The following is a 16,028-nucleotide window of genomic DNA, read 5'->3' as shown; positions in this document are numbered from 1 at the left end:
TAGACACAGACCAAGAGTTTGGTCTTGTTTGAGTAAATTAAAACCAAATTTTAAAATGAGATAAATAAATAAATAATTTCTTTACTATGCAGAAGAAGACACATCAAGAAATCCAGTATTGCAGCTCAGCAACCAGTAAGCGTAAATAGAAGAATATTTACAATCCAGTAAATACTTCATCTTAGTTATTCCTTGAGTACACACTAATCATGGCAGGTCTGACTTCATGCACTGTGCCCCTTAACAAGTGGATTGAAGTGCAAACTATCCACAAACCAAAGTCTGCATGAAGATCTAAAAGCTTGTTTCTGTCAGTTGTTTATGCTCTTATGCTTTTATGAAATTGGAGAAAAAGAGTATAAAGTTGGAGAAAAATGTATTTTTTTTAAAAGTCAGGGGTCAAGCCAAATATGAAAACAAAACTGTAGTTCAACATGCATATTAATGTAGTGTCAGAAATGAAAAAATACCAGAAGTTTATAATCCGGGACAAAAGTGTGGAGTGTTTTTTTTTCCATATTCAGAAATTGTGTATGCTGTAACTTTATTGCAGTTTATTGTTTGATAACAAAATTTTGGTTATTTTGTAAGTGATTTAAGTGTTAGCCACATGTTTAGTGAGAGCTGTTAATTATAGATTTAATTTTCTGCTAAAAGGGAGCATTTTCATTAGAAAACTGTGTTTCCCAGAATCCTTTGTGGTAGACGAAAGTTACTCTGGGTTTAGCTAGCAAAATAAAGTTTTCGGGAAGCCATTATATGTTGCTCTGATGTCGAGCAGTTTATTTGTTGTACATTCCCCTTTTTGAAGCCTTATATAAAGACTATCGTTTCTACAATTGATGTCCGATCCATTTTTTTGGCTAAGTGGATTCGCCACAATAGTGTCTGTTGTACATATTTTTCATTTATTCCCATCACACATGCATTATGGGTCTTTCAATCTAAAATGAAACTTTTTCTAAACTGGAATATTGTAATCCCCTTTGGTTGGGTTGGTTGCACATTATGCATTAGCCACATGTTTAGTTAAGACAGCAGAGAAGCAGCTCTGCATTCAGGGAGTTTTATTATTGTTTTTTGTGCGATTGAGCTTCTATTTATTCTTCTTTAACTGAGTGTGTTGGCACGTGACCAGCAGAGGTGGGTGGGTGGGAACTGGAAGGGGAGGTTGTGGTGGTGGTAGTGAAGGGGTGGGGGTGCAGTATGGCCGCTAGCCTCTTTCTTGTTGATCCTCAGGAGACCATCTGCGCTGGGGGCATTGATTAGAGTGTGTCTGGTGGGATTACATCTTTGCTGTTGCCATGCCAACTAATCAGCTGATTTTTTTTCCCCCCCTCGCTCTGTCTGTCTCTCCATTTCTCTCTCTCTCTCCTCTCTTTGCCTGGTTGTCACAGCAACAAAATACGGGAGAAGCGCAAGGGCCCCGGCAAGTGCTGAATTCAGCTAAAGGGGCGAAAAAATGTTTTTTCCCCCGCTCTCTCTCTCGCTCTCTCTCTGTCTCCTCCTAATTGGCAACTCTCTCTGACCTGAAGTTCTTTTGTCTCTGGCGTAAACACACCCCTCTCCAGATTACGTTTATTTTCACATTTTAGAAATAGCTGGATGGTTGAGAGGCCCAAGGACAGATGCTGTGAATGAGGGAAGCGAGCTGAGTAAATATTGGAAGCATAATAGCTCGCAACATACTACAAAGTCCTTGAACGACTTCCAAAAATGAGACAAAACACTTCCAGCATTTTATTTTTTTTAAATTTTTTTGTTAAATCAAAATCATTCCTGGCCAATAAACATCGATTCCTGTTTTTCGTTCGTGTCCAAATCGGCTGGTTGTTGCCTGCCAACCTGTTCAAGATTATTGAAAGAGATATCAGGCTGAGGAAAAATATAAAGTAACACTAACTATGTGATCTTTTTCCAGGTTTGTACAGAGGGTCGCTTGATACTGGAGTTTGCCTTTGATGATCTGATGAGGATCAAGACGTGGCACTTTACCATCCGGCAGTACCGAGAGCTCATCCCCCGCAGTATCCTGGCCATGCACGTGAGTTTGACATCATTAACACGCGACAAAACCCCCCACATGTGCCCGTTTTAGGTGTCACTTTTTGAATACTAACGAGGGTCCCTGCACTCTGCTGAGACACTTTTTAGAAGCTGTTCATGAGCATATGAAATTTAAACGCCAACAAAGCAGTTTGGAAGGATTTTTGCAAACCAATTTATTTGCAGACATCAAAGGCCACCAAGGATAAAAAAAAGGGCCCTTGTCTGAAAAAGGAGAGAGAGAGAGAGAGAGAGAGGGGAAAAAAAACAAGGTCGAATGAATAATCTGCTTAATTCCACTAAGTGTAACACACATTTAGTAACTGGAGCTGTGGAGTATAGCTGGAGCGAGCAGAAGGTCTTCTGTTGCCAAATGAATTTGAACTGAAATTGTACTTAGCAGCGTAAAAACAAGAGATTTCACAAATAAACAAAGCCAAATGATGTACGCCTGAATACTAGCTTCAGCGTTATACAATGAGGCTTTTATATGTTTTATGGGCCCAAGATTTGTAAAGCTCTCTTAAGCACCTCCCAGACATGCTCATCTTTACATGAATGTGATTCTACATATTTATCTCCATAGGAAGACACACCTGGTCAATTTCAGGTCAGAGTTATAGTAAGTAGAGTTAAGTCTTACAAAGTAACATTAACGAAAACGCTCCACATGTTTAATTTGAACACAGCAGGGCAAGGTTGAACATCGAAAGAGGAATTAAAGGTCAGTGTCATAATGTGTTCCATTTTATTCCATCTTATGCTTATAACATTAGATAAGTCTGTGTTTTTTCCAGCATTTTGAAAGCAGGGGAAAAAAGGTGAAGAAAATGCATTTCAGACTGACAACTGTGTATTAGAGGCACAAAAGGAAAGAAAAATTGGGCAAAAAGCAGAAAAAAGTCAGAGAAAAAAACTAATTTTTATATACATATAAATATATATTTAAAAAAATATATACATACATATATATATATATATATGAATTTATTATAAGATATATATATATATATAGTAAATATATATATGTATATGTATATATTTGTGTATATATTATATATTATAATATATATATATATATAATATATATATAATATATATATATATATGATTATATTATAAGTGGATATATATATGGGATATATGATATATATATACTGATATATGTATTAATATTATATATATATTATTATATATAGTATATACTAAGTATATATATGTATGTATATTATATATATGATATATAGTTATATATGTATGTATATATGTATATAGTATATATGTATGTATATGTTATGTATATATTAGTATATTATGTATTATGTATGTGATTGTATAACAGATCCCACATCATGTCACAGTTATACATATGTATGGATATCTATATTATATGTTAGGATGCTAATATGATATATATCTATGTATATGTAGTATATAATATATATATGATGAAATTTATTATATTGGAATATAAGTAATACTGATATATATATATGAAAATTATGTTATTATGATATAGATAGCTATATATATATATAGTATATTATGTATATTGTTATGAATTTACTATAATATAATAATGTAATAGTATATAGTATGTATAGTATATATATGTGTATATTATGTATATGATTTATATAATATACTATGTATATGTAATATATATATCATAGTGTATATATATATATGTATATATATATATGTATATATATTGTTATATATGTATATATATATGTATATGTATATATGTATATGTGTATATATATGTATATGTGTATATATATGTATATGTGTATATATATGTATATGTGTATATATATGTGTATATATATGTATATGTGTATATATATGTTATATATGTGTATATGTGTATATATATGTATATGTGTATATATATGTATATGTGATATATATGTATTGTATATATATGTATATGTGTATATATATGTATAGTATATATATGTATGTGTATATATATGTGTATATATATATATGTGTATATGATATGTGTGTGTATGTGTGTGTGTGTGTGTGTTATGTGTGTGTGTGTGTGTGTATATGTGTGTGTATGTATGTATATATATGTATATACACACATCTATATGTGTGTGTATAATTTCTCTTTGCTTTTTTCTTATGAGTTTCTTTCCATATTAACCATGAACAGATACAAATGTTTCCTTTTCCCCTCATAAATTCCCCTTTGCTTTCTTGTAAACTGGCAAGTGTTTTCTAGAAAGTTTATGACTTTAATCTTAAAAAGTCCCTTGATTTTTTTCTTACTTTCGCTAAGGAAAAAAAAAAGCCATTTTCATTCTGGACTTAACAACAGACAGCATAGTTTTCCACCTAATTGATGAGAGAATTGTGAGCCGAGCATCCATCGCACCCACTGTGGTCATTAATGACATCTTCAGTGGCAAAACAAGTTTTAAAATCTAGCTGTGAGGGAACAGAGTGCACTGTTTTCCTTCAGATCATTAAAGTTTTCAATCCCCGCTGTCTTAACATCAGTGATGCTGCCTCCATACACATATGAAATACTAAATATCACACACGCATGTTGCTCTTTCTGTTAATGTCATGTCTGAAAAAAGGTTGTAAGGAGCATGTCTTAATGATAAAAGCCACCATTAATGGATGAAGTCAGGGGTGTTTAAAGGTTTCGTGTTTCCTCTTAAAGAAAATTGTTATTAAAGCAAAAGTTATAGTGGGTATTTGCAGATTTTCCTTTTCATCAGTGATATTTACATTTGTGATACATTGGCCATCTCCCATTTGTTTGATAAGTAAAATGGGATTCATTACTTTAACATTCTCTTTTTACACATTGGAGCTAAAGGTGTACGTAAGCGGCAAACTCTTTTTTTTTTTTGGCCAAATCTTCATATGAATTTCACTCACCAATAAATTGGCCCCTCTGGGTATTCACTTTAATTCCTGGAGAGTGGGATATTGTGGGGTATTGTGGGTTCTGGCCAGATCTTTGGTGATTTGTGTGTGAGTGTGAGTTCGCTCTTTTGATCACTGCCTGGACTAATGAAAGCAGATACAGGCACATGGGAGTCAGAATAGGAAAGCTGAAACTGTAGATACTAGTACAGATGTAGTGTAAAGAACCATGTTTCGAAGTGAGCTGAGCTACTGCTGCTTTTTTCTCTCATTTCTCGTGAGGAAGAATTTGGAAAAGAAATAAAGTTTGTTCTTAGCGTAATTTTTAGAAGTTGGCCAGCAATTAATATTAACCATTCCCCACCAACTGATCAAATCAAATATAGAATAGAATTCAACTTTATTGTCATTGCACATGTCACAGGTACAGGGCAACGAAATGCAGTTTGCATCCATCCAGAAGTGCTTTAGCCATGATATAGATATATTACAATATATATTAGCAATAATATAGATATTACAGAAATGGGTCTATTATGGTATGTTATAGTGTACACAGTATGAACTATGTTATGAATATTCTATAACTATAAGTATGTACAGGCTGTACATCTAAATGTGTTTACGTAGAAATAAGATCAAGTTCAGCAACATCTAAAAGGTGTATTTCAACTTAAGTTAACCAGTGCAGACAAGCACAAAGAAGTACACTAAAGGCTTTTAAAACCTGAATTAATAGTTTGCTAGAATTTAGCAGGATAAAGGTGGGTACACCAGTAATCACTGGGACCCAGATGTGTCTCAGTTTTCGTGCGTGCAGTTCAGAAAGATGATAATAATGAAGCCAACAAAATTCCCCTCAATTCTTCTGCAAAATCTTTAAAGCTGTAATTTAAAGTTCCTGCAAAGTCCACTCAATGCAGAAGCTATCAGAAGCAAACCTTTCTCTTTTTTCTGTTTCTTTTTGCTTAAATTTTACTTGTACTTTTATTCATGTGTTTGTTTTAATGATGGCTTTTAGGAGTGCCATTACAGAGGGCACTCATTTACTTGAGTGACAGGTGTATCAGCTTATTATTCAGGTCTTGTTCCGCCATCGTGACTGCCAGCAGTGAAACTAAATCTTCAGAAACTGGTTGATGAAGTTGTTTGTTTCTAGTTTAGATTGAAATGTATGTTTTAAAAAGCACCGTCGTATCCTGATCATTTAGTTTTCAATATGTTCCATCTCCACTGTTGAAATACTCGGGACAGACACATATTCATACAGAGTTAGGAGTAATTGTACCCATCATACCAAGCGGACCCTACAAACAGTGCTGTATTATAAATAATCAAAACATCATTTTGTTGTTATGCCTCGTCAAGGACAGATTTATGTATGGCCACTGTGTTTAAAACTACATCTGGAAACTTTTGAGTTCTATTATAATAATTTGCATCAGCTTTTTTGAATTGATCTTTAATTGTAATACATTAATCTACAGTAGCTTGCAATTTTATCAGTGAAATCAGCAAATATTTGTCTGATAAATGTTTTTTTTGCTGAAGAAATAAGGGACGATAAAAATGGAAATGTTCTTTTAAAATAAAGGCAACTCATAACTAATTACAATCAATGAATAAATGGACTTGCATCACTGGTGGAAAGTAAATGTCCATGTTATTGCAGAATCTATAGTGCATAAGGAGACATATACTATATGCACTGTGTGTTTTGATACAGTGCATTGTTTGAGTAAAATTAATAGAGACAGTCCTAATATCTTCTGCAACTGGAGAGAGCATGGTAGAAAAAGTATTTGGATCTTAAGTAAGACTATACATAGTCAGAATACACAATTACACTGTGGCATTACAAGCAGGGGTGTTTCTGGGAGGTTTTTTGTACATTTGACATTTTTACTAGAAATAAAAACCAAACAAAAAGAATGAACTATTTAAATATATTTTTGGTTACAAAAGTAAAGAATTGTAATTTTAGTAGAAGTAAATATCCTTTGTTGAAGGTTTGCAAAGCAATGGAGTTAGAACATGTCAAGCAGTGGACTAACCCACTGTGATGTGCATGGAGGAAGTCCATACTGCTGGTAACTAATAGGCTTTCACTGCATGTAATATTATTTAAGATTAAATAGTGGGACACTGTCACCCCAGGTCCCCCCCTTTACTCAATCCCTGGTTTCAAAAGGGGAAAAAAAACATTTGCACACCATTTGGCTCCTATTTAATAATTTTAATTCTTAAAGCATTCCTACAAAGGCAACGTCTCAATCAGTCTTATTTTCTTCAGGCACACATACCTGTCTTAAATTGGATCCAAATACTGTGAAGAGTTTCCCGTCTTTGAATACATATTATGATTTTCTTTTTCTTCTTTTTCCTTTTATTTTTAACAAATTTGGGCTGTTACCTAAAAGATTTTGCTTCAATGTGTGCACACTTTGTCTTTTTTACTGTTTTTATTGTTGTGTTATTTAGAGAGTCTAAAAGTTTATTTGCAATGGCCTTTCCTAGATATGCCTTTAAATAACATAAACCTGGGACATATACACGATAGGAAGAACGCAAACAGTTTATTAAAAGGCAAAATAACAAAACTTATAGTACAGTGAAGCATCATAATAATTATGGAAGTTGCATCAAAGATGGATTTAAGCACAGCAAGCACAGCCTGGTCGTGTGATATTTTATGAGGTCATCATTTGTCTTAATCTACAAGGAGTATTTTAGCATTTTAAGTGCTTCAGTAGATTAGGTTTCCCCACTGCTGAGCAGCGTCCTGTGTCCTCTCACTTTAAGTTTGCTGCACATACCCACTGACATTTTCTTCATTGTTTAAACTTTTATATTTGGACCACTGCCACGCATTTTAAATTCTGAGTATGTGGCTCCGAATTTGTACTCTGTTGTTTGTGTGGCCTCTTGAACTGAGTGCCTCTGTCATCCCTGCACCATATGTGCCAGTATTTAACTACTACACAAATTGTTGAAACATCTCTGCACAAGAGATGCCAAGACAAACTTGTATACAGTACACTCAGCCTAATTCTGCTTGATGAGTGAAGTAATTCAGATGGCAATCCGCTGGCTGCCAATAATGTGCACTAGTTCAGTCCCCCTGTCACTCATGTTGGTCTGCTGATGGTACAAAAGGACTCCCTCGCTTCCCTCTTGACTTGCTCCACACAGAGATGTGACTGGAGATAGAATTATGCATTTTTCATGAGGCTCCAAATGCAACTATGCTCACTGCTTCTGCTCAGGCTGGGCTATATTTTGCTCTGTCGATACCTTCAGCTTTTTATGATTTGAATGCTCATTCGTGGTGTGGCAAACAAGCTTAGCGAATAATCGTGTGTTTTTAGACGCCCTCATATAATTGCTGTTTGGCTTTTTGTTTTTAACTTTCTTCTCATTTAAGATCTTTTCTTCCCTCCTACTCATACTGTAACATTATAGCTGTATTTCAGTTTTTCTAATGATTTGTATGGGGTCAGTCCTTAATCTTTTGTGCACGTATTGACATCTTGATCACTCTGTACATATACGCAGTTCATAAAAGTATAAATTATGGATTGCATCTGCAGATTTTGGCTATAGCTTTCAGACAGTTCTCATTATTTTTGTAAATGTTCTCTCCAGGCCGGGCTGTTATACATACGTCGAGGAACATCATCAAACCCACTCAAGATAGAATAAAACCGAACGGTGTCTAAATTTTAATGAAATGACAAAGTAATACTGATTAATTAGCTCACAAATTGACAAGAGTGTGAAATGAAATCCAAAAAAAGCTTCTATTCAGGTTCAGGGCACAACTGTAGTAACAGTGTTAAGTAGGTGCATTTATGACTGGAGGGTGTCGATTGTGCATAACCAGTGAATGCCAATTAGCCTAATTGGTTGTAGATAATTCGTTTTGTGGATTACAAACATAACACTTAAGTGTGTGTGTGTGTGTGTGTGTGTGTGTGTGTGTGTGTGTGTGTGTGTGTGTGTGTGTGTGTGTGCGTGTGTATAGATATAAAGTAAAACTATACTTTATATAACTCGTTTTTAGTTTTCATTTCTCTGTTGCTAACTTTAGGCACAAGACCCTCAGGTGCTGGAACAACTGTCCAAAAACATCACTCGCATGGGCTTGACCAACTTTTTTCAATATAGAGGTAGTAGAGGTGTGTGTGTGTGTGTGTGTGTGTGTGTGTGTGTGTGTGTGTGTGTGTGTGTGTGTGTCTGACAATGTCTATGACTGTCATTCTGCTTTTTGTTTTTCTTCTCATCTTGTCACACTTGATGCACACTGAGGAGCAATTCTTGTCCATATTTAAACACAGTAATTCATGTTTCTCATAATTTCTAAGTATCTTGTATGCTTAGACTGAATAAACTTATATATTCATGTTTTGTCATCGTTAATGTGATCTTTTGGCACTATTACATTATACGGGCTACGATTAATCTTTTCTATTTGCAGATATATTGACTGTTTGAATATATAAGTTTGACTTGAACATCATTTCTAGACATTGTTTCCACTCCTCAGTTATACTGTTAGTGCAAATGTACCTATTTTCTCTTTTTTTTACTAGCTGCTGCTGTTATTTATGTGCTGAACACAGTGAAACTTAAGCGTATAATTTCAAAAGTGCATGGCATCAAAACAAAAAGAAGTACTTATTTATTCTTTACTGTCTGCATATACGTGTTTTTGTACCTGACCGCAGCAATATAATTTACGGAAATGGGAAGTATAAGCCGACTGAATACATTAGTGATTATTTCACAACGCTCTGTTTGTGTTTTTCGACACCACAGTTGACTGACAGCTACGATTTCCAAATGGGAGAACAAGAGCGAGCGGGAGAGAGACGGGGAGAGGGAAGAATTAATTGGATACAGAAAATTAGCATAACGTTAATGAACGCTCCCTGTTGAGACTCATAATTGTGAAATGGCGCGCGAATCAGGGAACGGCACCTCCGCTGCTTATAATAACTGAGTGAAGAAAGACACACAGAGGGGGTGAGAGGGAGCAGGGTGACTGTTTTTGTTTTTCTATAACAATGATTGTCGATACAGAAAGTAGCTGCTATGTGGCTGAAAAAGAAAAAAAATCAAGTATCTGTAATTAGTTGCTAAAGCTTTAGTTTCTGGTCTTTCTCTGTTTTGTTGATTCATTTGGTCAGTGCTTGGCAAATGAAACAACGATTGTGTCTTGCTTTCTGTTTGCTGACACCATGCATTTCATGGAAGAGGTTAAGCTGTTTGTGTCTAAACAGTCGCAGCTTGACTCGAACTGTGTCAGCCCTCCGAACCTCAGATGTATTTCAGAATACAGTGTGGTTTTATTTCAAATGGAACAGAAAATGTGAAACACAACAAATGATTTAGCGTTGTTTTGAGGTTTAATTGAATTTCAGTAATAATGAAAACAAGCTGCAGATTATTTCATGTGTTAAATAGTAATATTTGCAAGAAATTTTCGGTTTAAAGGGGTGTCAGGAAGGCTGAAGACTCATTTATCCTGTGGCGGTGAATCTGTCTGTTTTCTATAGGTGCATAGATTTATGATCCCATTTCAGCTGATAAATGTGATTTTTAGGTTGCTTTTATTAGACAGTTTCATTTCTTATTTTTCACAAGAACAACTGCCAACTGATTTCCTTTCTTTCCAACACCCAATTAACCGTCTTACGATCCCTTTAGATTCATTGTCTGACCTCTTGTAGCAGTCCTGATATTCAGGTTGGGAATCACTGCTGTGTAGTCACTATTTTTCACTTTGCAAATGATATTTTCCCCTTACTGTTATCTGAAGGTGTCAAGGTAAAATACACCCTTTCCTCACATTAAACTAGCAATAATGTGTGTCTGGAAAAGACCTTTCCCAGTGTTTATCAGTCCTTCCAAAAGAGACTGACAGTTTCCTGGCTTAGGGGTTACAACCGGCCTTTCTCTTACTCACAGAGGCACACACACACACTTTCTTTTTTTTTTCATTTGGAGTATTTAAGCCTTTCCATGTATTGGAGCTGCCGACTTCCTACTATTCAGCCTGAAAATAGCCCTTGTTTTCAGGCTGAGAGCCAGGGCTTGTTGGCTGAGCTGGGGAGGGATATTACTGTGTCAGAAGGGAACTATCAGAGGAGAACATGGGATTAGTCTGCTACAGGGATGTTCACTTTACCTCGAGCGGCATGGCATCAAAACACTGCCGTCCTAACAGAGGGAAAAGCAACAGACGTGGTTATGTTTATGTAGGATAATTTGGCGTTAGCAGCTGAGTCTATGGTTGTTAGAATGACTAAGTTTAAAGCTCCTGTCTGGTCAGTGGTTTGAATATCCATCATGGTAAAACATGATTCCTGGTATTGCTGTCGACTTGAATAAAAGCCTCCAAAGCTATTGTAATCAAAGGAGCAGTGTAGATAACACATACAGCCCGTGATAAAAATCTCCTTCAAACTTTAAACTTTTCTTAGTTTTTCTTCTTCTTTTTTTATTCTGTGTTGCTGTACAGTACATCTGAAGATGGGATGAGCATGTTGATTAGAATTGACATCAGAATAGCAGGAATGGTGTGATGCTGAAGGTCACATGAGATCATTTGAGCATGCAGTGAATGATTAACAGTCTCCTTTCTCTCAGTAATGACTGTTAGAGTGCCCTTGAGCAACCTACTAGGCCACGCCTACTTTGACTGCAGCAGTTTTCACCTTGTATCAGAATCTTATTGGGATACAGTAGAAACAACTATTCGTTTTCCGGTTGGCAGCACTATAGTTATGAAGCTGCAGTGGCCCAAATGACTGACACCAGACTGAAGACATTATTTGTTGTATGATTCTAGCATGTTGTGAAATGTGTTACTTCAGTCTTCCTAAATGCTATCTTGGAACAAAAGCTAGCAGCAGTTGTTTCAGTAAATGTCCAGTGGCAGCATATGATTGTGTTATATAGATAAAACCATCTAGCTATGAACATTGATAGGAATTAGAACCTGTAGAAGCAATTTTATGGTATATAACTCCAGCAGTAGAGTCCTAGAGGCAGTTTTCGCCACTCTGTAGCCATCTTGCTAACACCTCTAAGCAGTTATGTGGGCAATTACTTTAAAGTTGCTATCTAAATAAATTGGGAGATGGGCACTTCATCGGTCTTCAGGACATAAAAAACACTTGCAGGATCAACAGTAAAATTTGATTTAAAAATGCTTTAAAGTTTGGTAACTTTACACAAAATAAGTTTTAAAAGCTTGAATCCATGAAAGTTATGCTTTTATGTTTGAGTTTTAACTTTAGCTGTATAGTTACATTAAAAGACTTCAGAGTGCCAACTGATCATTGTGGCTGAAAAAATGCCAATTCATATTACAAGAAAATGGATTCATTTTATGTACATCTTTGTTACAGTAAGAAGTGGATACACTAGCTACCTGCGTGGTAGCCAGTGTGAATTCATTCTCTACAGCATCAGTTATAACCGAGCAATTAAGTGGCTCTAATATATAATTTGGATGTTTGATTGTGATGTTGAAAACAAAATAAATTAGATAAAACAAGAGATAAAATATTTTCCTATGATGCTCTCATTTTGCTTTGGGTTTTTTTTGTTTTAGATTGAGCATACCCTGGGGCACTTTTCAACTCTCCCTGAAAGTCCAAGCTGTTTCACTGTTTAGTTTAGCTCAAGCCAACATGAGCTTTTGATCAACAAGAAATATCTTGAAGAAGTTCATTTGGCGTCTCTCTCTGGCGTCTACTTTTGGTTGGTTGTTACTTCAGCTCTACTTGTGACTACTGTGCTGACAGCTCTGCACATCCTGTCTCTTTGGCAAGGACTTCATTATGCTCAGAACGGAATTCCCTGCATTTTAAAAACACGTGTCTGAAAATATGAATGTGTAATAAGTCATGTGTACAAGTCAAACCATACGTGGAAGTAAGGCATGAAACACGTTGATATCAAAGCATATGAGTAAATATTATGTTACTTGTTTATTAAGTATTCTGCTTTTGTCTAGCCCCGGTCTGTCTCCAAAGTGAAGGTCTGCAGGCCAGCTTACAAGACAGGTTTTAAGCTCAAAAACACCCCCTTGTCTGCTCCTAAATCCTAGTGAAAACCTTCTGTACACCCCCACATCCACCTCTTTTTTTCATTTATCTCTTACATTTAAAGTTAAGTTTATGAAAGTACCATGTAAAAACACCCATTTTTCAATGTCCAGTAAACGCACGTTTGTCGAGAATAATGTGAGCGATCAAGATTATAATATTAACCAAAATACTTCAATACTTAATTCTTTTTTCCCTTCTTTCATGTTCTGTCTCCATCTCATCCTATCCCTAGCATCCTTGTCGGTCACACCACCTTCTGCATTTCACTATATTTACCAGCCTTCTCTCTTTTCTACATGATATCTCTGTCTTCAACATCCTTTTGCAAATATAGCCACTATCTCTCCTGTACACATGTCCACTCCACCTCAGCCTCACCTCTCTAGCTTTGTCTCCAAATTGCTCTACCCAATTACCAAAGCACTGTAATTGTGATTTTTTTCTTCTTCTGTATTCCACCAACAACACAACTGGCATAGAAAACAGGTTATTTTTTTCATTTATAAAACTTTTATTGCCATGTCGCTCACTTTTAATGTATTTTCTATTTCCTGCTTACTCTGTTTTTTGTTAACAATGTTCATCATTGTTCTCTAACTTTAACCAAAAAGTTATTGTAGTTATTGTAGTCAAATTTGTGATGCCCTAACTCAAACAAAATTCTTTTTTCCCTAGGAGGCACAAAAATTCTTTTCATTTATCAGTTTTCAAAAGCAAATTGTGCCACTGTGTTGATGCAGGCCTTGATCGGAAAGTGCTTATGTGAACGTGTTAAAGATGGCAATTAAGTATTTTGTTTTTGAATCAGCCTCAAGTTGTTCTGCGGGGTAGATTTTTCAGACCAGAATGTAATATAAGGTCAGAATCTAATTGTAGCCTGTATCAGGAGAACATCTATTTCACTTAAGACAATTTCAAGTTCTTATAAGCAGTGCACTCTGTGGCTGCAAATTGCAACACCACCAGAGGGGATCTATTCCACATAGCACCTGCATGTGCAACCTCCAGAGTCAGCTAGTCCTGAGAAGTAAAGGACCAAAATATTCCATGTAGAAATTAACCAGTTTTAACATTTTGACTAGTTTGTTAGATTAACTGGTAATTTTAATTTGGCCGTCAGTGTGAACGTGAGCTTGAATGGCTCTCTATCTCTCTTTGTTAGCCCTGTGATTAACTGGTGACCTTACCAGGGTTTACCTGCCTTTCAGCCTCCCTGTGACCCCAAGTTTGATAAGCAGTTTACAAAAATAGATGGATGGATGTTGCAGAACGTTTAATGCTCAATTTTTCCTAGACAGACAAAAGTGAGTCAGAAAAACAGAACCGTTTTATTCAGTTAGAGGATATGAACCAGGCTAGCTGACTGGAGTTTGATCCTAGTATTTTCCTGTGATTGGTTTAATGCAGGCAGGCCTGCAACTGGCCAATGGCTGTCCTCCAGCTACACCAACAAGCATCTGGATGGTTACTGCTGCTGAACAAGTTGGGCTGACCAACTTGTAATGCTATCCAGATGTTATCTGGATAAGCTTATCCTGATGTATTTAAAATGACAAGACGACCCCTGATTCCTCCTACAAGATATCACCAGAGATTTTCAGTTTTCCCCTAGATGAATACTGTACTTAAAGTCTCCTTAAGAGCAGAATATTGTTGGAGGACAGTGTGGGAACGATGAGGCCAGTCTGAGTTGGCTGTGTCTAAAGCAGAAACACTCAGACACACACATGTCCAAGTTTGTGTGCATGAATTTGAATTTTCTATGAATTATAAACAGCTCAACAAAGACTGCTTATATTTAAAAGCCTTACCCTGCACATCGTTCTGTTTCTCTGTGAAACACTTTCTAATAGTAACCTGTTTTCTAAAGGTACTATATTAATAGTATCCATAAAACCTAGATTTACTGCCTAATGAATAACTCCCAATCTGTATGTGCATGATTAATTAGACAACAAACTCATCATTTTTATGTTTGTTTGTTCTTTTTACCTTAATAAGAACAGCAGCGGCATTAAGATGACAGTGTCTGTCTCCTCTAACGAAGTGTGTGGCTTGTGCTATTGTGTTTGCAGTTGTGTGTCATCCTGGAGCCCATGCAGGAGCTCATGTCAAGGCACAAGACCTACAACCTCAGCCCCCGGGACTGTCTCAAGACATGCCTATTCCAAAAATGGCAGAGAATGGTAGCCCCACCAGGTAACTACCCATTACCTTATACACAGATTTAGAAGAATGTGTTTTCAGTTAAAGCTGTTTTACTGTGCAGTTCATGTAATAATAATTAATTGAAAGTGAACATTTGATGTTCCAAGTGGCATTAACTAGATTGGATAATGACAACATCTTCTTAAATGTTCAGATCCAAGCCCAAGATCTAATTGTTTCCTCTACTGAGCTTTTAAGATTCTTCCTTTTAACAGCTTTTAATTCCAGCCCGTCACTCTCTGTGTGGGAATCTGAATATTTTCACTCAGAATGTGTTTTCATTGCATCATTTATGTTCCCAAATTTGCCATTATATGTCTTAATCCCATAAATATGTTTTGCCTGTCAGGTATATGAAATTAATCAGAATTCAGGGTTGCCTCTTGAATCTCAGCCTTGCCAATCTTAACGAGCCTCTTAGCTTTCTATGATTGATGTTTGCAGGGTGGTTTCTGAAAAGTACCAGGCTTAAATTGGCTGTGTGGTTCTTAAGCTGGAGAGAAGGAGTAAGCCGAGGTTTTTTTGGGAAGGGGGGGGGGGGTTTGGACACATCGGAGTGGCTGCAAATTACAGCAATGCTTAGCGAGGCGTGACGAGATGTCTTTAAAAACCAACACCAGTCAAAAAGCCTTTGACTCAGACCTGTGTAACTTTAATTAAGAGTGCTGGGTGTAATCAAACTAGTAGATCCAGCTCCCTGGCCAGCGGCTCCCCAGCGTCGACGACGTTCTTCAAAGAAAAGAAAAAAGAAAACAGAGAGGG

At 36.1% G+C, this 16,028-nt stretch overlaps 1 protein-coding gene across 2 annotated transcripts in view; it reads left to right on the top strand.

Annotated features, from left to right (window-relative positions):
* The window catches only part of ldb2a (LIM domain binding 2a), a 104,454-nt gene that overhangs the window by 78,018 nt on the left and 10,408 nt on the right, over positions 1-16,028 (top strand). For both annotated transcript variants that reach the window (XM_042219441.1, XM_042219440.1), the window contains exons 4-6: positions 1,922-2,044; positions 9,029-9,092; positions 15,114-15,257. In XM_042219441.1, the coding sequence (XP_042075375.1) occupies positions 1,922-2,044; positions 9,029-9,092; positions 15,114-15,257 (331 nt within the window). The remainder of the gene's footprint in view (positions 1-1,921; positions 2,045-9,028; positions 9,093-15,113; positions 15,258-16,028) is intronic.

The sequence above is a fragment of the Haplochromis burtoni genome, unplaced genomic scaffold, assembly GCF_018398535.1.
Source record: "Haplochromis burtoni strain Fernald_Lab_line unplaced genomic scaffold, NCSU_Asbu1 Contig_33, whole genome shotgun sequence".
NCBI classification, from domain to species: domain Eukaryota; kingdom Metazoa; phylum Chordata; class Actinopteri; order Cichliformes; family Cichlidae; genus Haplochromis; species Haplochromis burtoni.
Note: the sequence above shows the minus strand (reverse complement) of the source record. Positions and strands in the feature narration are given on the sequence as shown.